Source organism: Montipora foliosa, chromosome 4 (assembly GCF_036669935.1).
Source record: "Montipora foliosa isolate CH-2021 chromosome 4, ASM3666993v2, whole genome shotgun sequence".
NCBI lineage: Eukaryota > Metazoa > Cnidaria > Anthozoa > Scleractinia > Acroporidae > Montipora > Montipora foliosa.
The window spans coordinates 254,627-279,626 of NC_090872.1; the positions used below are offsets into that span (position 1 = coordinate 254,627).

Below are 25,000 nucleotides of genomic sequence, written 5' to 3' on the forward strand. Positions count from 1 at the left end.
ACAGACTTTCGTATTTTATTTCCTAAGCTTATTGTTAATTGACGATTCAATACCTACTCAATGTACTACGTCTCCGAACATGAAGGGTTGCCAAAGTAAAGATATCAACACCCCTGGAAAAAAAACATGGTTAAGACTTGCTTATTGCCTTTTTTTCCTAGATCAACTGGAATTCGTGATGATGTGGAGTTTTTACTCGAAGAAGAACTGAGCAGTCCAGCTTTATGAATTGACTCTCTTAAAGATGTAAATAATATTAATGCATTAAGAAGTCATGGCCCTGAATCCTTCAATTGTGATAGGCTCACAGAAATGAAGAACAAACAGAAATTGGAAAATACAATGTTGATGTCATGTGTGTGAAAGTAAAATTGAAGCTTTCTTTCTAAATACTTATTGCTATGTGACTCTCCAGAATGTAATTATTCATAGATATGTGGCTTTCCACGATTTAATTCATTATCAATGACATTTTGGAACACATTACTTGTACCTTGAGCCTAAGACTTGTGACTTTCTTTGGACAATAATATAAACGTCTGCCAAATTTCCATCATTTGAGGCTTTAGTATATCAAGTAGGAAGTAAATACAAGTAGAATGTAGTCAGTCAATATTTTACTACAAAGGTATCAATATTATTATTGCTTTTAGGTCACACAAAACGTGGCATTCTGGCCAATCTTGATGAAATTGGGGAATATTCTCTTCCAATATTTTAAATTTCTTCTGCATAACTTAATTGATCAGTTTCCAGCTACATCTGGTGATGTTACGAGTAGGATACATATAGACCATAGTAGTATGCAACTGTTCCTTTTAAAAAATCCTTTCCTATTGTGAAAGCTTGGTTACTGATGAGGTTGATAGTGGCAAACAGCCATATCGTCGGAGTGTGAAACTATTGACTTTAAACATTCTTGTCTTATTGTAAAAGCTTTGTAACTAAAGAGGTTGATAGTGGCATCCAGACGTATCGTCGGAGTGTGCAACTATTGACTATTAATATTCTTGTCTTATTGTAAAAGCTTGGTTACTAATGAGGTTGATAGTGGCATCCAGATGTGTCGTCGGGGTGTGCAACTATTGACTATTAACATTCTTGTCCTATTGTAAAAGCTTGGTTACTAATGAGGTTGATAGTGACATCCAGATGTGTCGTCGGAGTGTGCAACTATTGACTTTTAACATTCTTGTCTTATTGTAAAAGCTTGGTTACTAATGAGGTTGATAGTGGCATCCAGATGTGTGGTTGGAGTGTGTAACTATTGACTTTTAACATTCTTGTCCTATTGTGAAAGCTTGGTTACTGATGAGGTTGATAGTGGCAAACAGCCATATCGTCGGAGTGTGAAACTATTGACTTTAAACATTCTTGTCTTATTGTAAAAGCTTTGTAACTAAAGAGGTTGATAGTGGCATCCAGACGTATCGTCGGAGTGTGCAACTATTGACTATTAATATTCTTGTCTTATTGTAAAAGCTTGGTTACTAATGAGGTTGATAGTGGCATCCAGATGTGTCGTCGGGGTGTGCAACTATTGACTATTAACATTCTTGTCCTATTGTAAAAGCTTGGTTACTAATGAGGTTGATAGTGACATCCAGATGTGTCGTCGGAGTGTGCAACTATTGACTTTTAACATTCTTGTCTTATTGTAAAAGCTTGGTTACTAATGAGGTTGATAGTGGCATCCAGATGTGTGGTTGGAGTGTGTAACTATTGACTTTTAACATTCTTGTCCTATTGTAAAAGCTTGGTTACTAATGAGGTTGATAGTGACATCCAGATGTGTCGTCGGAGTGTGCAACTATTGACTATTAACATTCTTGTCCTATTGTAAAAGCTTTGTAACTAAAGAGGTTGATAGTGGCATCCAGACGTATCGTCGGAGTGTGCAACTATTGACTATTAATATTCTTGTCTTATTGTAAAAGCTTGGTTACTAATGAGGTTGATAGTGGCATCCAGATGTGTCGTCGGGGTGTGCAACTATTGACTATTAACATTCTTGTCCTATTGTAAAAGCTTGGTTACTAATGAGGTTGATAGTGACATCCAGATGTGTCGTCGGAGTGTGCAACTATTGACTTTTAACATTCTTGTCTTATTGTAAAAGCTTGGTTACTAATGAGGTTGATAGTGGCATCTAGATGTGTCGTCGGAGTGTGCAACTACTGACTTTTAAAATTCTTGTCTTATTGTAAAGGCTTGGTTACTAATGAGGTTGATAGTGGCATCCAGATGTGTGGTTGGAGTGTGTAACTATTGACTTTTAACATTCTTGTCCTATTGTAAAAGCTTGGTTACTAATGAGGTTGATAGTGGCATCCAGATGTGTCGTCGGAGTGTGCAACTATTGACTTTTAACATTCTTGTCTTATTGTAAAGGCTTGGTTAATAATGAGGTTCATAGTGGAATCCAGATGTGTCGTCGGAGTGTGTAACTATTGACTTTTAACATTCTTGTCTTATTGTAAAAGCTTGGTTACTAATGAGGTTGATAGTGGCATTTAGATCTGTCGTCGGAGTGTGTAACTATTGACTTTTAACATTCTGGTCTTGTTGTAAAGGCTTGGTTACTAATGAGGTTGATAGTGGCATCCAGATGTGTCGTCGGGATGTGCAACTATTGACTATTAACATTCTTGTCTTATTGTAAAAGCTTGGTTACTAATGAGTTTGACAGTGGTATCCAGACGTATCGTCGGAGTGTGCAACTATTGACTTTTAACATTCTTGTCTTATTGTAAAAGCTTGGTTACTAAAGAGGTTTATAGTGGCATCCAGAGTTATCGTCGGAGTGTGCAACTATTGACTTTTAACGTTCTTGTGCTATTGTAAAAGCTTGATTACTAATGAGGTTGATAGTGGAATCCAGATGTCGTCGGAGTGTGCAACTATTGACTATTAAAATCCTTGTCTTCTGGTAAAAGCTTGGTTACAAATGAAGTTGACAGTGGCATCTAGACGTATCGTCGGAGTGTGCAACTATTGACTTTAAATATTCTTGACTTATTGTAAAAGCCTTGTTACTAAAGAGGTTGATAGTGGCACCCAGACGTATCGTCGGAGTGTGCAACTATTGACTTTTAACATTCTTGTCCTATTGTAAAAGCTTGGTTACTAATGAGGTTGATAGTGGCATCCAGATGTGTCGTTGGAGTGTGCACCTAATGACTTTTAACATTCTTGTCTTATTTTAAAAGCTTGATTACTAATGAGGTTGATAGTGGCATCCAGATGTGTCGTCGGAGTGTGCAACTATTGACTTTAAACATTCTTGTCTTATTGTAAAGGCTTGGTTACTAATGAGGTTGTTAGTGGCATCCAGATGTGTCGTCGGAGTGTGTAACTATTGACTTTTAACATTCTTGTCCTATTGTAAAAGCTTTGTTACTAATGAGGTTTATAGTGGCATCCAGATGTGTCGTCGGAGTGTGTAACTATTGACTTTTAACATTCTTGTCCTATTGTAAAAGCTTTGTTACTAATGAGGTTTATAGTGGCATCCAGATGTGTCGTCGGAGTGTGTAACTATTGACTTTTAACATTCTTGTCCTATTGTAAAAGCTTGGTTACTAATAAGGTTGATATTGGCATCCAGTTGTGTCGTTGGAGTGTGCAACTAATGACTTTTAACATTCTTGTCTTATTTTAGAAGCTTGATTACTAATGAGGTTAATAGTGGCATCTAGATGTGTCGTCGGAGTGTGCAACTATTGACTTTAAACATTCTTGTCTTATTGTAAAGGCTTGGTTACTAATGAGGTTGATAGTGGCATCCAGATGTGTCGTCGGAGTGTGCAACTATTGACTTTTAACATTCTTGTCTTATTGTAAAGGCTTGGTTACTAATGAGGTTGATAGTGGCATCCAGATGTGTCGTCGGAGTGTGCAACAATTGACTTTTAACATTCTTGTCTTATTGTAAAGGCTTGGTTACTAAAGAGGTTGATAGTGGCATCCAGATGTGTCGTTGGAGTGTGCAACTATTTACTTTTAACATTCTTGTCTTATTGTAAAGGCTTGGTTACTAATGAGGTTGATAGTGGCATCCAGATAAGTCGTCGGAGTGTGTAACTATTGACTTTTAACATTCTTGTCCTATTGTAAAGGCTTGGTTACTAATGAGGTTAATAGTGGCATCCAGATGTGCCGTCGGAGTGTGCATGTATTGACCTTTAACATTCTTGTCTTATTGTAAAAGCTTTGTAACTAAAGAGGTTGATAGTGGCATCCAGACGTATTGTAAAATCTTGGTTACTAATGATGTTGATAGTGGCATCCAGATGTGTCGTCGGAGTGTGGAAGTATTGACTTTTAACATTCTTGTCTTATTGTAAAGGCTTGGTTACTAATGAGGTTGATATTGGCATCCAGATGTGTCTTTGGAGTGTGCAACTATTGACTATTAACATTCTTGTCTTATTGTAAAAGCTTGGTTACTAATGAGTTTGACAGTGGTATCCAGACGTATCGTCGGAGTGTGCAACTATTGACTTTTAACATTCTTGTCTTATTGTAAAAGCTTGGTTACTGATGAGGTTGATAGTGGCATCCAGATGTGTCGTCGGAGTGTGCAAATATTGACTTTTAACATTCTTGTCCTATTCTAAAGGCTTGGTTACTAATGTGGTTGATAGTGGCATCCAGATGTGTCGTCGAAGTGTGGAACTATTGACATTTAACATTCTTGTCTTATTGTAAAAGCTTTGTAACTAAAGAGGTTGATAGTGGTATCCAGACGTATCGTCGGAGTGTGCAACTATTGACTATTAACATTCTTGTCTTATTGTAAAAGCTTGGTTACTAATGAGGTTGATAGTGGCATCCAGATGTGTCGTCGGAATGTACAACTATTGACTTTTAACATTCTTGTCTTATTGTAAGGGCTTAGTTACTAATGAGGTTGATAGTGGCATCGAGATGTGTCGTCGGAGTGTGTAACTATTGACTTTTAACATTCTTGTCCTATTGTAAAATCTTGGTTACTAATGATGTTGATAGTGGCATCCAGATGTGTCGTCGGAGTGTGCAACTATTGACTTTTAATATTCTTGTCCTATTGTAAAAGCTTGGTTACTAATGAGGTTGATAGTGGCATCCAGATGTGTCGTCGGAGTGTGCAACTATTGACTTTTAATATTCTTGTCCTATTGTAAAAGCTTGGTTACTAATGAGGTTGATAGTGGCATCCAGATGTGTCGTCGGAGTGTGCAACTATTGACTTTTAATATTCTTGTCCTATTGTAAAATCTTGGTTACTAATGATGTTGATAGTGGCATCCAGATGTGTCGTCGGAGTGTGCAACTATTGACTTTTAATATTCTTGTCCTATTGTAAAAGCTTGGTTACTAATGAGGTTGATAGTGGCATCCAGATGTGTCGTCGGAGTGTGCAACTATTGACTTTTAATATTCTTGTCCTATTGTAAAATCTTGGTTACTAATGATGTTGATAGTGGCATCCAGATGTGTCGTCGGAGTGTGCAACTATTGACTTTTAACATTCTTGTCTTTTTGTAAAGGCTTGGTTACTAAAGAGGTTGATAGTGGCATCCAGATGTGTCGTCGGAGTGTGCAACTATTGACTTTTAATATTCTTGTCCTATTGTAAAAGCTTGGTTACTAATGAGGTTGATAGTGGCATCCAGATGTGTCGTCGGAGTGTGTAACTATTGACTTTTAACATTCTTGTCCTATTGTAAAAGCATAGTTACTAATGAAGTTAATAGTGGTATCCAGATGTGTCGTCGGAGTGTGCATGTATTGACCTTTAACATTCTTGTCTTATTGTAAAAGCTTTGTAACTAAAGAGGTTGATAGTGGCATCCAGACGTATCGTCGGAGTGTGCAACTATTGAGTTTAAACATTCTTGTCTTATTGTAAAAGCTTTGTAACTAAAGAGGTTGATAGTGGCATCCAGACGTATCGTCGGAGTGTGCAACTATTGACTATTAACATTCTTGTCTTATTGTAAAAGCTTGGTTACTGATGAGGTGGATAGTGGCATCCAGATGTGTCGTCAGGGTGTGCAACTATTGATTATTAACATTCTTGTCCTATTGTAAAAGCTTGGTTACTAATGAGGTTGACAGTGACATCCAGATGTGTCGTCGGAGTGTGCAACTATTGACTTTTAACATTCTTGTCTTATTGTAAAAGCTTAGTTACTAATGAGGTTGATAGTGGCATCCAGATGTGTCGTCGGAGTGTACAACTATTGACTTTTAACATTCTTGTCTTATTGTAAAGGCTTGGTTACTAATGAGGTTGATAGTGGCATCGAGATATGTGGTCGGAGTGTGTAACTATTGACTTTTAACATTCTTGTCTTATTGTAAAAGCTTGGTTACTAATGAGTTTGACAGTGGTATCCAGACGTATCGTCGGAGTGTGCAACTATTGACTTTTAACATTCTTGTCCTATTCTAAAGGCTTGGTTACTAATGTGGTTGATAGTGGCATCCAGATGTGTCGTCGGAGTGTGGAACTATTGACTTTTAACATTCTGGTCTTGTTGTAAAGGCTTGGTTACTAATGAGGTTGATAGTGGGATCCAGATGTGTCGTCTTGGTGTGTAACTATTGACTATTAACATTCTTGTCTTATTGTAAAAGCTTGGTTACTAATGAGTTTGACAGTGGTATCCAGACGTATCGTCGGAGTGTGCAACTATTGACTTTTAACATTCTTGTCTTATTGTAAAAGCTTGGTTACGAAAGAGGTTTATAGTGGCATCCAGACGTATCGTTGGAGTGTGCAACTATTGACTTTTAACATTCTTGTCTTATTGTCAAAGCTTGATTACTAATGAAGTTGATAGTGGAATCCAGATGTCGTCGGAGTGTGCAACTACTGACTATTAAAATCCTTGTGTTCTGGTAAAAGCTTAAATAAAAATGAGGTTGACAGTGGCATCCAGACGTATCGTCGGAAGGTGCAACTATTGACTTTAAATATTCTTGACTTATTGTAAAAGCTTTGTTACTAAAGAGGTTGATAGTGGCACCCAGACGTATCGTCGGAGTGTGCAACTATTGACTTTTAACATTCTTGTCCTATTGTAAAAGCTTGGTTACTAATGAGGTTGGTAGTGGCATCCAGATGTGTGGTCGGAGTGTGTAACTATTTACTTTTAACATTCTTGTCCTATTGTAAAAGCTTGGTTACTAATGAGGTTGATAGTGGCATCCAGATGTGTCGTTGGAGTGTGCATGTATTGACTTTTAACATTCTTGTCTTATTGTAAGAGCTTGGTTACTAATGAGGTTGATAGTGGCATCCAGATGTGTCGTCGGAGTGTGTAAATATTGACTTTTAACATTCTTGTCTTATTGTAAAGGCTTGGTTACTAATGAGGTTGATAGTGGCATCCAGATGTGTCGTCGGAGTATGGAAGTATTGACTTTTAACATTCTTGTCTTATTGTAAAAGCTTGGTTACTAATGAGGTTGATATTGGCATCCAGATGTGTCTTTGGAGTGTGCAACTATTGACTATTAACATTCTTGTCTTATTGTAAAAGCTTGGTTACTAATGAGTTTGACGGTGGTATCCAGACGTATCGTCGGAGTGTGCAACTATTGACTTTTAACATTCTTGTCCTATTGTAAAAGCTTGGTTACTAAAGAGGTTTATAATGGCATCCAGACGTATCGTCGGAGTGTGCAACTATTGACCTTTAACATTCTTGTCCTATTGTAAAAGCTTGATTACTAATGAGGTTGATAGTGGAATCCAGATGTCGTCGGAGTGTGCAACTATTGACTATTAAAATCCTTGTCTTCTGGTAAAAGCTTGGTTAAAAATGAGGTTGACAGTGGCATCCAGACGTATCGTCGGAGTGTGCAACTATTGACTTTAAATATTCTTGACTTATTGTAAAAGCTTTCTTACTAAAGAGGTTGATAGTGGCACCCAGACGTCTCGTCGGAGTGTGCAACTATTGACTTTTAACATTCTTGTCTTATTGTAAAGGCTTGGTTACTAATATGGGTGATAGTGGCATCCAGATGCATCGTCGGAGTGTGCAACTATTGACTTTTAACATTCTTGTCCTAATGTAAAAGCTTGGTTACTAATGAGGTTGATAGTGGCATCCAGATGTGTCGTCGGAGTGTGCAACTATTGACGTTTAGCATCCTTCTCCTATTGTAAAAGCTTGGTTACTAATGAGGTTGATAGTGGCATCCAGATGTGTCGTTGGGGTGTGCAAGTATGGACTTTTCACGTTCTTGTCCTATTGTAAAAGCTTGGTTACTAATGAGGTTGATAGTGGCATCCAGATGTGAAGTCGGAGTGTGCAACTATTGACTTTTAACATTCTTCTCCTATTGTAAAAGCTTGGTTACTAATGAGGTTGATGGTGGCATCCAGATGTGTCGTCGGAGTGTGTAACTATTGCCTTTTAACATTCTTGTCCTATTGTAAAAGCTTGGTTGCTAATGAGGTTGATAGTGGCATCCAGATGTGTCGTCGGAGTGTGCAACTATTGACTTTTAGCATTCTTCTCCTATTGTAAAAGGTTGGTTACTAAAGAGGTTGATGGTGGCACCCAGATGTGTCGTTGGGGTGTGCAACTATTGACTTTTCACGTTCTTGTCCTCTTGTAAAAGCTTGGTTACTAATGAGGTTGATAGTAGCATCCAGATGTGTCGTCGGAGTGTGCAACTATTAACTTTTAACATTCTTTTCCTATTGTAAAAGCTTGGTTACTAATAAGGTTGATATTGGCATCCAGATGTGTCTTTGGAGTGTGCAACTATTGACTATTAACATTCTTGTCCTATTGTAAAAGCTTGGTTACTGATGAGGTTGATAGTGGCATCCAGATGTCTCGTCGGAGTGTGCAACTATTGACTTTTAACATTCTTGTGCTATTGTAAAAGCTTGGTTACTAATGAGGTTGATAGTGGCATCCAGATGTGTCGTCGGAGTGTGTAACTATTGCCTTTTAACATTCTTGTCCTATTGTAAAAGCTTGGTTACTAATGAGGTTGATAGTGGCATCCAGATGTGTCGTCAGAGTGTGCAACTATTGACTTTAAATATTCTTGACTTATTGTAAAAGCTTTGTTACTAAAGAGGTTGATAGTGGCACCCAGACGTATCGTAGGAGTGTGCAACTATTGACTTTTAACATTCTTGTCCTATTGTAAAAGCTTGGTTACTAATGAGGTTGATAGTGGCATCCAGATGTGTCGTTGGAGTGTGTAACTATTGACTTTTAACATTATTGTCTTATTGTAAAAGCTTGGTTACGAATGAGGGTGATAGTGGCATCCAGATGTGTCGTCGGAGTGTGCAACTATTGACTTTTAGCATTCTTCTCCTATTGTAAAAGGTTGGTTACTAATGAGGTTGATGGTGGCATCCAGATGTGTCGTTGGGGTGTGCAACTATTGACTTTTCACGTTCTTGTCCACTTGTAAAAGCTTGGTTACTAATGAGGTTGATAGTGGCATCCAGATGTGTCGTCGGAGTGTGCAACTATTGACTTTTAACATTTTTGTCCTATTGTAAAAGCTTGGATACTAATGAGGTTGATAGTGGCATCCAGATGTGTCGTCGGAGTGTGTAACTATTGCCTTTTAACATTCTTGTCCTATTGTAAAAGCTTGGTTACTAATGAGGTTGATAGTGGCATCCAGATGTGTCGTCAGAGTGTGCAACTATTGACTTTAAATATTCTTGACTTATTGTAAAAGCTTTGTTACTAAAGAGGTTGATAGTGGCACCCAGACGTATCGTCGGAGTGTGCAACTATTGACTTTTAACATTCTTGTCCTATTGTAAAAGCTTGGTTACTAATGAGGTTGATAGTGGCATCCAGATGTGTCGTTGGAGTGTGTAACTATTGACTTTTAACATTATTGTATTATTGTAAAAGCTTGGTTACGAATGAGGGTGATAGTGGCATCCAGATGTGTCGTCGGAGTGTGCAACTTTTGACTTGTAGCATTCTTCTCCTATTGTAAAAGGTTGGTTACTAATGAGGTTGATAGTGGCATCCAGATGTGACGTTGGGGTGAGCAACTATTGACTTTTCACATTCTTGTCCTATTGTAAAAGCTTGGTTACTAATGAGGTTGATAGTGGCATCCAGATGTGTTGTCGGAGTGTGCAACTATTGACTTTTAACATTCTTGTCCTATTGTAAAAGCTTGGTTACTAATGAGGTTGATAGTGGCATCCAGATGTGTCGTCGGAGTGTGTAACTATTGCCTTTTAACATTCTTGTCCTATTGTAAAAGCTTGGTTACTAATGAGGTTGATAGTGGCATCCAGATGAGTCGTCGGAGTGTGCAACTATTGACTTTTAACATTCTTGTCTTATTGTAAGAGCTTGGTTACAAATGAGGTTGATAGTGGCATCCAGACGTTTCGTCGGAGTGTGCAACTATTGATTTTTAACATTCTTGTCCTATTGTAAAAGCTTGGTTACTAATGAGGTTGATAGTGGCATCGAGATGTGTCGTCGGAGTGTGTAACTATTGACTTTTAACATTCTTGTTCTATTGTAAATGCTTGGTTACTAATGAGGTTGATAGTGGCATCCAGATGTGTCGTTGGAGTGTGTAACTATTGACTTTTAACATTCTTGTCTTATTAGGCGAGTTCACACTAAGGCCCAAGTAGGCCTTAAGTACCTTAAAAACTCAAGTGAACTTGAGACGGTCGATGCTTACTTTTAAAGATAAGCGTTCATACTAAATTGTAAAGTATTCTACTTGCGGGATCGCTTGTCAATTAAACTACGCGGCAAAACCCGGCAAAGCAAATAGCAAGACTTTCAAACTTTCACCCTGCGCCCTCGAAACGTTCGAATAGCATGCCTTATTTTGATTTTTACTTCTCTACTCTTGCGACAGCGGTCTTTCGCGCTTCAACAAATGTATTGCTTTGCTTTGATGGAGGAAGCCTTTAGAATTAGCCGGAGAAATCGTCTGATGTTGCTTATGTGTATGGCAGGAGTTTCACACCAAAAAAGACCACAACTGAGAAGAAGAGCTTGGGTTTGGCCTCGACCACAGAACTGGTTTCGCCTTCTAATAGCTAATCCAGCACTGCATTTTCTTTGGAAGGAACATTTTCGTGTCACTCATGAAACATTTGAATACCTTTGTGACCTTGTAAGAGTAGATCTGCAAAAACAACAGACGCGGATGCGAGCGCCGATTAGCGTAGAAGAAAGGGTTGGTTTAGCATTATGGCGGCTTGCAACCGGCAACAGTTATAGAAGCTGTGGATTACAATTTGGATATGGAAAGTCTACAGCGAAATATATCTGCAATGAATTCGACCGCGCTCTTCTTCGAATGAAGGATCAATTCATAAAATTTCCCTTGACAAGGCACGAAATTACAGATAAGGTTGACGAGTTTGAAGAAACTTATGGCATACCTCAAATTGTGGGAGCCATAGATGGTTGCCACATAGAGATAAATGCTCCACCGCGAAATCACGAAGATTATTATAATCGCAAGCAGCATTATAGTGTTATACTTCAAGGCATAGTTGATTCTAGTCTAAAATTTATTCATGCTACGGTTGGCTATCCGGGCAGCATACATGATGCTCGCGTTCTTAGATTAAGTGGACTATACGATATGGCACAAAATGAACAAATTCTTTCTGGTCCGACTAGAGATATCAATGGAGTAGAAATCGGCCCTCTTCTCGCTGGAGACAGCGCATATCCCCTCACCAGCTGGCTTATGAAACCATTCCCAGACAGGGGACGCTTAACTCCTGAACAAAGAAAATTTAACAAAAAATTCAGCGCCCTACGATGTGTGGTGGAGCGTGCGTTTGGCATGTTAAAATCACGGTGGCGAATTGTTATGAAAAAAATTGAGCAGAAACATCAACGTTAACGAAAACTGTTGTTGCATCATGCGTTTTGCATAACATCTGTATTGAGAGAGGAGACTTGTATGATGATTACTGTGACTCTGACGATGACTCAGACGATGAAGATGAAGACAGAATTGTATTTGAAACTGGCACTGATGTAAGAGATGCTTTAAAAGACTTTGTGTGGGAAAATTTGTAACACCACATTTTCCAACTATAGCTTTTATCTGCTGTTGATCGCTTTGTGTAGCAAAAAATGTCATTCAACATAACAATTGAACAGTAACTATTACATCGATATATATAGATATATAATAAGAATTACCGCTATATATTTTTCTAAGAAACACATGCATTAATCTACTTTGATGTCAAATCTTTAAAAATGTCCTTAAACCCTGCGAGGATTGCATTTGTTTGCTCCATCTGATTCCTCTGCGATTCTCGAAGCATTTCTGTGGAACGTTCAAATCGTATACTATCTTGCTCTAAGCTTCGTTCCATGAGCTGAAGAAAACTTGTTTGCCACTCAGTTTGCGGCAAATCACGTCCCTTCTTTCCTTTGCGGGCAGATTTCGCTGACTTATCGGTTGCCTTTCGTTTCATTCCCGTCGCGGTTGGTTGCTCGTCGTCTAGGTTTTCCTCTGTGTCGTTACCGCTTTCTTGCAATGTAGGCGAGGCTGAGGAATTGCTGCTATCTTCGGAAGCAAACGTAGAAGATCCTTCGATAGCCATTCTAGATGGGTCAACGCTATCGCGATGACCCATCACGTCATCTAAAAAATCAAAGTACGGAAACCCCTCTTTGATTTTCTTAAACCCCGCTTCACCGGTCGACTAAGACCGTTGCTTTAAAAGCTTGTACTCGTATTCGAGATTCTGGATACGTTTCTTTACCTGGGGTAAAGTTCTTTCACTGTCTGGGTACTTTTCCTTGTATGCAACGAAAATATCGTTCCATATCTTCACCCTGTCCTTGTTGGACGCACTGCGGAGCTTGTCGTACTTCGGCCCCCATAGTTCTAACGTATCACGAGTTTCTTCTTCTGTCCAGTCAGAGGCCTTGGACTTCTTCTTTCCCTCCGAACTGGTTTTGGTGGCCCGGCGCGAGCTCTCTGAAGTCCCAGGACTTGGCGATGGGGTTCGCGTTGTTATTGGCGAGTTGCATTGTGGTGGACTGTCGCTCGGCGGTTGAAACACACTAGCAGGACGGTAGAAGGTCTGGCTGTTAGGTGGAAAAGGAAAGAGCGGCTGTCCACTAAAATGCATTTGTGGCATTTGTTGCTGGTTAATCGGTACTGCTCCGGCAAATCTTTGGTTTAAGTTGTTGCTATTGAATAGAAAGCATGCTTGTGATAAAGAGCTATTAGGATTTTACAATAGGTAAAACATTACTAGTACAACAAAAAAGGCGCTCTTAAACTGGTTTAATAAATAGATAAAACTGCACTTACATAAGGCATACGTCCAGAGAATCGTCGTCGTCTACTCGAAGTTGTTGGTGAGAGAAGAAACGATGTCGGCTTCCGTTGTGATCCATGTTTTTGCTTCGCCAAGAAGGTTTGCGTGCACTAGCTTTTCCCGCCGTATAGTTGATTGACGTGTTATCGCTTTCGAGTGTTTTGATAGTGCGTAAGCACGCATTCGAGCACGGTAAAACTAGACTTGAGAGCGTACTTCGGCTTCTTTGAGGATAGGTCGTTTCCAAGGTTACGAAGTAAGGTACTTAAACCAAAATAACCCCCGTTCACACTCCAAGTATACTTAAGGCAAACGTAAGGCGTACTTATGTACCTAGTATGAACTCGCCTATTGTAAAAGCTTGGTTACTAATGAGGTTGATAGTGGCATCCAGATGTGTCGTCGGAGTGTGCAACTATTGACTTTTAATATTTTTGTCCTATTGTAAAAGCTTGGTTACTAATGAGGTTGATAGTGGCAGCCAGATGTGTCGTCGGAGTGTGTAACTATTGACTTTTAAGATTCGTGTCATATTGTAAAGGCTTGGTTACTTATGAGGTTGATAATGGCATCCAGATGTGTCGTCAGAGTGTGCAACTATTGACTTTTAATATTCTTGTTCTATTGTAAAAGCTTGGTTACTAATGAGGTTGATAGTGGCATCTAGATGTGTCGTCGGAGTGTGTAACTATTGACTTTTAACATTCATGTCCTATTGTAAAAGCTTCGTTACTAATGAGGTTGATAGTGGCACCCAGATGTGTCGTCGGAGTGTGCATGTATTGACTTTTAACATTCTTGTCTTATTGTAAGAGCTTGGTTACTAATGAGGTTGATAGTGGCATCCAGATGTGTCGTCGGAGTGTGTAAATAATTACTTTTAACGTTCTTGTCTTATTGTAAAGGCTTGGTTACTAATGAGGTTGATAGTGGCATCCAGTTGTGTCGTTGGAGTGTGTAAATATTGACTTTTAACTTTCTTGTCCTATTGTAAAGGCTTGGTTACTAATGAGGGTGATAGTGGCAGACAGATGTGTCGTCGTAGTGTGGAAGTATTGACCTTTAACATTCTTGTCTTATTGTAAAGGCTTGGTTACTAATGAGGTTGATAGTGGCATCCAGGTGTGTTGTCGGGGTGTGCAAGTATTGACTATAAACATTCTTGTCTTATTGTAAAAGCTTGGTTACTAATGAGGTTGATAGTGGCATCCAGACGTATCGTCGGAGTGTGCAACTATTGACTTTTAACATTCTTGTCTTATTGTAAAAGCTTAGTTAGTAATGAGGTTGATAGTGGCATCCAGATGTGTCGTCGGAGTGTGTCACTATTGACTTTTAACATTCTTGTCTTATTGTAAAGGCTTGGTTACTAATGAGGTTGATAGTGGGATCCAGATGTGTCGTTGGAGTGTGCAACTATTGACTTTTAACATTCTTGTCTTTATGTAAAGGCTTGGTTACTAATGAGGTTGATAGCGGCATCCAGTTGTGTCGTCGGAGTGTGTAACTATTGACTTTTAACATTCTTGTCCTATTGTAAAAGCTTGGTTACTAATGAGGTTGATAGTGGCATCCAGATGTGTCGTTGGAGTGTGCAACTATTGACTTTTAACATTCTTGTCTTTATGTAAAGGCTTGGTTACTAATGAGGTTGATAGTGGCATCCAGATGTGTCGTCGGAGTGTGTAACTATTGACTTTTAACATTCTTGTCCTATTGTGAAGGCTTGGTTACTAATGAGGTTGATAGTGTCATCCAGATGTGTCGTCGGAGTGTGCAAGTATTGACGTTTAACATTCTTGTCTTATTGTAAAGGCTTGGTTACTAATGAGGTTGATAGTGGCAGCCAGATGTGTGGTCGGAGTGTGCAACTATTGACTTTTAACATTCTTGTCTTATTGTAAAGGCTTGGTTACTAAAGAGGTTGATAGTGGCATCCAGATGTGTCGTTGGAGTGTGCAACTATTGACTTTTAACATTCTTGTCTTATTGTAAAGGCTTGGTTACTAAAGAGGTTGATAGTGGCATCCAGATGTGTCGTTGGAGTGTGCAACTATTGACTTTTAACATTCTTGTCTTATTGTAAAGGCTTGGTTACTAAAGAGGTTGATAGTGGCATCCAGGTGTGTCGTTGGAGTGTGCAACTATTGACTTTTAATATTCTTGTCCTATTGTAAAAGCTTGGTTACTAATGAGGTTGATAGTGGCATCCAGATGTGTCGTCGGAGTGTGTAACTATTGACTTTTAATATTCTTGTCCTATTGTAAAAGCTTGGTTACTAATGAGGTTGATAGTGGCATCCAGACGTATCGTCGGAGTGTGCAACTATTGACTTTTAACATTCTTGTCTTATTGTAAAAGCTTAGTTAGTAATGAGGTTGATAGTGGCATCCAGATGTGTCGTCGGAGTGTGTCACTATTGACTTTTAACATTCTTGTCTTATTGTAAAGGCTTGGTTACTAATGAGGTTGATAGTGGGATCCAGATGTGTCGTTGGAGTGTGCAACTATTGACTTTTAACATTCTTGTCTTTATGTAAAGGCTTGGTTACTAATGAGGTTGATAGCGGCATCCAGTTGTGTCGTCGGAGTGTGTAACTATTGACTTTTAACATTCTTGTCCTATTGTAAAAGCTTGGTTACTAATGAGGTTGATAGTGGCATCCAGATGTGTCGTTGGAGTGTGCAACTATTGACTTTTAACATTCTTGTCTTTATGTAAAGGCTTGGTTACTAATGAGGTTGATAGTGGCATCCAGATGTGTCGTCGGAGTGTGTAACTATTGACTTTTAACATTCTTGTCCTATTGTGAAGGCTTGGTTACTAATGAGGTTGATAGTGTCATCCAGATGTGTCGTCGGAGTGTGCAAGTATTGACGTTTAACATTCTTGTCTTATTGTAAAGGCTTGGTTACTAATGAGGTTGATAGTGGCAGCCAGATGTGTGGTCGGAGTGTGCAACTATTGACTTTTAACATTCTTGTCTTATTGTAAAGGCTTGGTTACTAAAGAGGTTGATAGTGGCATCCAGATGTGTCGTTGGAGTGTGCAACTATTGACTTTTAACATTCTTGTCTTATTGTAAAGGCTTGGTTACTAAAGAGGTTGATAGTGGCATCCAGATGTGTCGTTGGAGTGTGCAACTATTGACTTTTAACATTCTTGTCTTATTGTAAAGGCTTGGTTACTAAAGAGGTTGATAGTGGCATCCAGGTGTGTCGTTGGAGTGTGCAACTATTGACTTTTAATATTCTTGTCCTATTGTAAAAGCTTGGTTACTAATGAGGTTGATAGTGGCATCCAGATGTGTCGTCGGAGTGTGTAACTATTGACTTTTAACATTCTTGTCCTATTGTAAAAGCATAGTTACTAATGAAGTTAATAGTGGCATCCAGATGTGTCGTCGGAGTGTGCATGTATTGACCTTTAACATTCTTGTCTTATTGTAAAAGCTTTGTAACTAAAGAGGTTGATAGTGGCATCCAGACGTATCGTCGGAGTGTGTAACTATTGACTTTTAACATTCTTGTCCTATTGTGAAGGCTTGGTTACTAATGAGGTTGATAGTGTCATCCAGATGTGTCGTCGGAGTGTGCAAGTATTGACGTTTAACATTCTTGTCTTATTGTAAAGGCTTGGTTACTAATGAGGTTGATAGTGGCATCCAGATGTGTCGGCGGAGTGTGTAACTATTCACTTTTAACATTCTTGTCCTATTGTAAAAGCTTGGTTACTAATGAGGTTGATAGTGGCATCCAGATGTGTCGTTGGAGTGTGCAACTATTGACTTTTAACATTCTTGTCTTTATGTAAAAGCTTTGTAACTAAAGAGGTTGATAGTGGCATCCAGACGTATCGTCGGAGTGTGCAACTATTGACTATTAATATTCTTGTCTTATTGTTAAAGCTTGGTTACGAATGCGGCTGACAGTGGCATCCAGACGTATCATCGGAGTGTGCAACTGTTGACTTTAAACAGCCCTTTCCTGATGTAACAGCTTGGTTACTAATGATGATGTCTGAAATATTGGTTAAAGTTGCTAATATTCATTAAGGCTTTTTGCCCACCTGTACTACATCAAATCTAGAATAGCTTTTGGTAGCACTAATTTTGAATTGGAGTTATCTCTTTGTTTTTGTCTGCAATTTACAACATTTCTATAAGTAAATCATGTTAATCTGAATAAAAACTAGGTGTGTTTTTAGGCAGCGATAAAATACAACCACACCTGCCCGGATATGTTATTCTAGGAAGAATGTACTGAGCACATATTAGAGGATGATAATTATTGTCTCCTGATTATTACTTTTTTTATTTCTTTTACAGCGGCTATTTTAATTATTCCTGACTGAGTTAAGGAAATGAAGAATCAAACTGGGTTAAAATTATTTTAACCTAAATTTCATTTTGAACTATGACAATGATGAGTTTAATCAAATGCAAACTGATGAGCAATTTGCAGACAAGCAATACAATATTTGTCAATGAAAACGAAATGAGGTGTCCCAAAAAAGAAGACCCGAAGATCCCGAAAACTCGAAAAAGTAACCCAAAACCCTCAATTTGGCTAACCGTAGGCCTAAAGTTGGATTTTTGAGTTACCTCAAGCGAAGTTCAAGTCCTTCATTCCCTACAACCTGTTTCAAAGTGAAAGCTGGGCGATCCACCATATTTAGCGGGGTAACCACTCTCCACATGTGGCCGGACATCTTCATTTCCCGTCGGATGTACATGGCCCTGTTACACTCTACAGTGTAGGTCTAAAAACCAACTTTAGGCCTAGGGTTGAAGGTTTTGAGTTACTTTTTTCGAGTTTTCAGGGTCTTAGGGTCTTCGTTTTCGAGACACCCAACGAAATGCCTTTTTTATAATGTACTTTTTGAAGCAGTATTACGAAATAGCGAGAAACTAAAAAAAAAAACCAACAATAAATACCAGTAATCTCGCAATCTGATTGACTAATTAAGAGTCTTGACAACGCTGTTCGCGTCATTTTGGGAAATAAACCAATCACATTGCTAGCAAGTTTTTGACAACGTTTGCTCTTTCTTTTTCTGATCTTGGGCACGCTCTGAAACAAACATTTACTTTGACGTTGAATGAATAAACTCGAATTCCAAACTCGAACATGCCTTCCTCATTGACTATTGTGGTAAAAAAGAAATAGAATCTAGTTCAGAGGTGTCTGTACTCTTATCGACAACGATATTCGTCATCACAGGTCAACATTGTGACCACTGCACATGATGAATATCGTTGTCGATAGGAGTACAGACAACGCTGAACCACAATATTCGATTTATTATGCTACCGAGCAAAATTAAAGACGAAGACGTGGTTTAGCTCCATATAATTTGGCAAGTGTTTAAATTGATTTACGCATTGGTGTAGTTCCTTGAGTTTACATCTAAAAAGCGAGATTTTTTTTGCGGATTGTAATTCCTAATGTCATTTAGGTTCTGCAAGTTTTTAATACGTGGCATTTAGACCAACCAAGTAATTAAAAATGAAACCGTGGTTTAGTTGCGTCGAAATATATAATTGACGGGAAAAGTAATGATTGTATGTACCGGCGTATTAAAACTACAAAGGTAACGAAGAGCATTAAGAAAATGTTGCTTCCCGATTTGTTTTATCTCCTGACGTCGCGATCCACAGTTGAGAATTTCACTCAAGTCAAATCAGGACGTTTGTCTGATGGCATGAGAGACTTGTTGAGAGTGGTGACAGAGATTAGATACTCCATTACTTTTAGATAGAAGCATGAAATTGTCTTAGATTCCCACCCGAGTTAAACAAAGGCGAAAGGCAGAGAACAAAAAGTGACATTTTTCCCTTTGGATACACACTTACGCGTGTAAGTGTAAGTGTATTAGTATTCGCATAATTTTTATTATCTCGCAGCTTTTCTCAACTGTCAACCCTTTGTCGTTGCTATGTAAATTCCTTTCTTTGGACAAAATATAAAACCCGAAAACCAACAACCATATGAGTCTCTAATATAAAGATCGTGAGTCACGTCCGAACGTGGTACGAACGTCACTTAAATTAACATGCAATAGCCACGTGCACCGTATAGAATAGCTCTGTTGTCTTCCATCGTTAAAGCTCTAATTCTCATGTGTCTGCTGAGTGAAATAAACGTCAACCAATTTCGTTAACAAGACATTTGCTGACAGCTTGAAGGCAGGCTTTAACGCCTTGGGCTTTCAAAGTGTTACATTCACCACTGTACCGAGTTTCAAGTATGAAAGGAATGCGGGGACAAAATCCCCGCACTCTATCAGGATACTTCCAGATATAGGGCCATTTATGACAAAAGGTCAACACGTGTCTTACATAATACACATCTTACGTAAGAATTAAGCGAATTTTGCGTTTTAGATTTCAGTCTTCCTTTTAAATAAAAAACGAATAGGCTAAGATATGACACCAATAACCTGTACACAGACGTTGTTTTATTTTTCTTTTCGTTCTTTTCGAAAACATCGGCGAGCGCGCGAGAAAGAAAGATAAAGAACGACTGTAGACATCTTTGGGAAAAAAAGGGATTTATTAAGTCCCTCACTCATGTCAATGCCTTATCATTATCACTTCCGCTTTCACAGTACCAATTAAATTTGACCAAGGTTATTGGGGATATAAATTGCTCGTGTAATTGGCTTAAGTAGGCAATGGTAGTCTTACACTAGAGCCTAAATAGGCTAAGAAATATTTCAAGACAAGTAACACACACAACCGATTCTTTTTTACTTCAGGTTAACTAAGGTCATCATGTTTCCCAAGCAACATAATTAAGATTGATTGACTGACATGTTTTGCCTTTCTCAAAGCTCAAGAAACCGCAAGTCAGCTAAGTCGATCATAGGGATGGTTTTCAAGTCGCTTGAAACTTTCTTGAATCGTTTCAACGTTCCGACTTAATGAGATGCGAAGTAAAGTTACTTGAGATTTTACTTAGGTCTTCACACACTAATTTTTGGCTAAGTAAAACTTAGCAGCTCTTAAGTCTTACTTAACAGCCTAGTGTAAAGACAACCAATGACACTCGGACACTCGGAGTCGCGTGTTTGTTTTCAAAGCCTGTCTTGTCAGACGGCTCCAAAGTCGAAAAAGCCGGCTAAAAGAGGTCCGAAGCCAAAATAAATTCGCCCATCGGATTATTGTAGGATGTGTGGGTGTTGGTTATACGTCTATAGAACTGGGCAATCATCCTGTTCCCGTAAAACTACAGAGAATCTTCTTATTGAGACTTCGTGAAGTTGTTACAAAACAAAAGTTGAAAAATATCTTAATCTTACCGATTCGCAAACAGAAGATCAGTCAAGTAGGGTTGGTTCGCCTTGTAGTAATAAGGTTAGAAGCACCTGGGCTAAATGTTCTTTGATTAAAACCAGCTTTCAATAAAGCGAGCACGGCGATGATAGCTTTGGGTTTAAAAGATTGTCCGCATTACCTCATGCATGGTTGCGCGGCAAGGTAATTGAATGGCTGAAACGCCAGCTTCTCTCATTGCCTCAACTTAATCATATTTGATGATACTTCGTAATGGCGATAAAACTAATACCACATTCTTTTCACAACTGGTAAATTTAAAAACTTTTCCCAAAACTAGTGGGAAAAACCGCCACAACATCCTTTTACCCCAATAAACTCAAAACAGCCTGGCGCTGCTCTTCTTTGAATTGAATTGAAATTGAAATTGAAATTTGAGCACGTATTTGCTTGAAAACTTTGCCAAACAGTCGTGAAGCACGCTTTCCATAGTCTACACTCCGAAACAAAAGATATGGTCAACATGGTCTACACAAGTTGTAGTATAACTGCATCCCAAGTTCACAATCGATGGTATTTCTTTATGCAATTACAATTAATAAGTGTCGCGGTTAGCGCTTCCCGAGATGACAAACGCTTCTACTCGCATGACGCGAGAGTGATGAGTCGTTGACACGATGATGACAGGATAATCGCCTTTCAGCCAATAGTAATTAGCTTTTCCTGGGAAAAGCAAGTTTCAGTTGCCTCCAAAGATGTCTACAGACCGTCTATTTTCTTCTTTCCATACCCCTACCCCCTTGAGCAGGCGATCAATGAATCCCCCGCGGTTTCTATTTTTTATCACGCACGCTCGACGGACTTTGAAGAGAAAATAGAGGGTCTGTGAACAGGCTATGAGACCACAAGGGCCATTGACTGTCAAAGTATTTAGCCCTTGTGGACTAATAGCGGACGGAAATTATTTAAAAGTGTCCTTGATAAGACGCGTGTTAGCAAAAAAGAAGAAAACCTCTATAAATGTCTCCCCAGTCTTGAAACGACGCAAAAGCATAATACTCAGGAGCCAGTGTATCAACTTGAGCTACGTTTGTTGGATTGCCGTTGTTATGGCAGCTTCCACACGAAAACGATTATAATAAATGATACAGTTTGTGCTGTTTTCTACAGGACACGTCTCATATAAGATACCTCATAGTTTTTTTCCAAGTATAAATGAACCTAGAGATGCTGTGGGCAGCACATCAATTTTCCCCCCTTTTTAAATTATTTTATTTTATTTTCATTTTATGCTTTCTCCGGCTCTCCTTTTTATCATTATTACTCTAGATTTTCTTTTCCTTTTAACTGGTGCTCTACCACGGAAAATGCTCCTCGGTCGACTTCTTTCATCAAAGCGACATATAAACCAAGGTAGATCGGACGGTTGGTGTTTACTGCACTATGAGCTATTTCATTCAGAGTTACTCACAATGACCGAGTAATTGTGTTACGTGAAATAAAGACGCCACTGTTTTATCACTCTGCAGTTTATGGCTGCAAAATTAACGCAGAAGCCTAGTGCAAACAGTGTTTGGGAAAGGCAGTGAAAAATAAAGTTTTGATTCTTCTGTCAAGGGTTAAATTCACGCGAGTCACGCTAATTCAGAGGGCTGGGTAGGAGCGCAAGGTAATGTCCGTAGGGTTGAAGAAGGTATCTTCATAGCCTATTGCGTCAAAGCAAAAAGGGTAAAAGCGACACTGTCTGTAAGTAAAACAAAAAAAAAAACAACATTCTAAACAACTGTTACAAATTCAATAAGTAGGAGTTACGGGTATATGAGTAAATTATATGTGCTTAAATGAAACAATTTGCAATAAATGTATTAGGGAACAGAATAAATGCAGCACTATTCCAATATATGAAAACAGTTGTGATGGCATGTAAGGTATAAATTCAATGTAACAGACAAGATGATGGGGTGTATAAGGCTTAGTTATTCGATTTGTCATATAAAAGGGTTGATACACTGATTGAAAGAAGAGGATACGTGTCAATAAGGTTCTCAAAGTCTAAACAACTGTTACAAATTAATAAGTAGGAGTTATGAGTAAATCGTATATACCTTCATGAAAAAGATCTGGAATAAATGTATCAGCTACAACAATCAATGCTGGGCCATTCCAACATATAAAAATATTTCAAGATAGACAGCTCGACACATTTTTTTAGTGTCTAAGTTTGCCGATACACTGACTAAAAGAAGAGCATTTGTATCAATAAAAATCTAAAAAAAAACAAATGAAAGAAAGAGGACCTCAAAGAATTACAAAAAATACTCCCAACACGAACTTTCGGCTTTTTAAATCATGTCCATACCGTGTGCAAAAAGGAAAAACTTCACCTTTGAAAATGTTGGGTATTAACAAGCGACTGCGACTTAAAAAGAGTGAACTGGAGAGCACAGACTGAGTGTATACTATACTAATGTACTGAACGCTCTTTTTGATTTTCTGAACCCAATAGTGCAGCTTAAAAACTCACAGGTAAATTGAACAGGCGCCATCGATCCCTTAATCGTTTGACTAAGACGTCTTAGAACATTGAAAACACCGACTTCCCGAAACTGTAAAATAAGCTCCAAAAGGCACAAGAATACACCAGAGGTGAGTCATTTTGATTCATTTTATTGAATGAAAGTTAAATTGAGCATTTTTTAGGCTTTATAATCGACGATATTTGATTTCCCATACAAAGTCTTATAACGCGTTTAAATTCTCAACGGCTGTCTATAGTGACGCGAGCTTGGGCTGCCTATGTTTTTTCGCTTGCGGTTTTTGTTTAGGACAGTGGCATTTTTCCATTTCCGATTCTCTCAGTCTTAGCATGTCAGTTGAAATTTCCGCACACGGTTAGAATGGATTTACAATAATCATATATAATGATTAATCTGTTTAGGTAAGAGAGAAGGTGTGTTTTCCAAAATACTGGGCTTAGGGCCAAGTCGCACTAGGGGAAAATTTCAGATTTGTTCTGGACAAATCCGACTTAAAATCGGCCAGTGACAAAAAATTTGTCTGCAAATCTACAGTCGCACTTGAGAACAATGTCTGTGAACAAAACATGACTCCATGCTGTGAGCGCCGTGCGATTTCCCGCAAAGCCTCCTTTATTTGCTGTTTTCATCCACAAAACCGCGACACGAGGGATCTCAAAATGTGTTACCAAGAGGAATTCTTGCTATAATTGTTTTCTTCTTTTTCCTGGTTCTTCAGCAGCAGGCAAGTATCAATTTAATGCTATGCTGCCTGTTATTTATGTAGAATTTACGTGCACAAAATTTGCTATTAACACGATGTTTTCGCCGTCAACGAAATCGTTATCGAAGACAAGCACCGTATTATTGGACTCTTCCACGTCCAGTCGAATCGTGTTTCAAGATCCATTACACTGATCAGACAATACAAGGACAGGACAGTGGCATTTTTCCATTTCCGATTCTCTCAGTCTTAGCATGTCAGTTGAAATTTCCGCACACGGTTAGAATGAATTTACAATAATCATATATAATGATTAATCTGTTTAGGTAAGAGAGAAGGTGTGTTTTCCAAAATACTGGGCTCAAGCCACAGTAAAATATTTCAAATCTGGAACGTATTATAGTTCCTCCGCGTCTCCTACACGAACTACCGATTTTTACGTAAATCGGGACTTCTTAAATGACCATCACGTTTCGCTGGGCATCTTCACTTTTAAGGGGACCACCACAGGGCGCATTAAAGTTATCAGTTAAAACGTCCGCAGAGAAAACAAAATGGTTGGCTGTATTTAGCTAGGGCTTAAAGAGCTGTTATTGCCAATTATAAAAACACATCAAACTAAAACTAATCAGGTACCAGTAATATAATGAGGAGTCACACTCAAGAGTTGTTTTCAAAAGTTTAGTCACTGAAGGTTGTTTACACTTCTTCGTTCCTACTTCTCTAAGCTAAAATCAAAATCTACGTTTTTTTACGCCACTGCGTATTTCTGCCTTGATTTAACTCCGAAAGGTAGTCAACCGAGCAAAGAGTGGCGTGCAATGGATATTTCACACTGCTCAACAGATGTGTAATCCTTGTTGTGACTGGTTACATCCAGTTTGCGGTCAACATAGTGATACCCTGGCATCCTCACAGACTTCTTTGCCCTAACAAAAGAAAAGCAAAACATAAGAATCGCTTATAAGGCAAACCTGTCCTTACATTTTCCATGGACTAACCAACTACAAATTCTGCTCTACTGGCGAAACGCGCTCCATTAATTTCCACATAACTTGCGAAACTAAAAACCTTATCTACATGATTCAATGCAACAGATGCCATCTACAGTACATAGGAGAAACTAAACGACGTTTAAAAGACCGTTTTAATGAACAC

At 38.7% G+C, this 25,000-nt stretch overlaps 2 protein-coding genes across 2 annotated transcripts in view; both read right to left on the bottom strand.

Moving 5' to 3' along the window:
• Positions 1-10,756: 10,756 nt before the first annotated feature.
• LOC137998813 (uncharacterized) lies at positions 10,757-13,673 on the bottom strand. The gene is made up of 3 exons (XM_068844649.1): positions 13,318-13,673; positions 12,761-13,193; positions 10,757-11,151 (listed from the first exon to the last, which is right to left on the bottom strand). The coding sequence occupies exons 1-3, from the start codon at positions 13,401-13,403 to the stop codon at positions 11,056-11,058; spliced, it is 615 nt and encodes a 204-aa protein (XP_068700750.1). The 5' UTR covers positions 13,404-13,673; the 3' UTR covers positions 10,757-11,055.
• Positions 13,674-24,509: 10,836 nt separating this feature from the next.
• Positions 24,510-25,000, bottom strand: part of LOC137999448 (uncharacterized) — a 54,693-nt gene continuing 54,202 nt past the window's right edge. The window contains exon 4 of the mRNA XM_068845223.1: positions 24,510-24,771. Coding sequence (XP_068701324.1) covers positions 24,639-24,771 — 133 coding nt within the window. The 3' untranslated portion in view covers positions 24,510-24,638. The remainder of the gene's footprint in view (positions 24,772-25,000) is intronic.

Bases quoted from the DNA above. Each gene is read 5' to 3' on its own strand.
- LOC137998813 (XM_068844649.1), bottom strand. From the start codon at position 13,403: ATGGATCACAACGGAAGCCGACATCGTTTCTTCTCTCACCAACAACTT. The intron at 13,194-13,317 runs GTAAGTGCAGTT...TCTATTCAATAG, and splicing joins TCTCTGGACGTATGCCTTAT to CAACAACTTAAACCAAAGAT. The intron at 11,152-12,760 runs GTAAAGAAACGT...TTGTTTTTGCAG, and splicing joins GTGAAAGAACTTTACCCCAG to ATCTACTCTTACAAGGTCAC.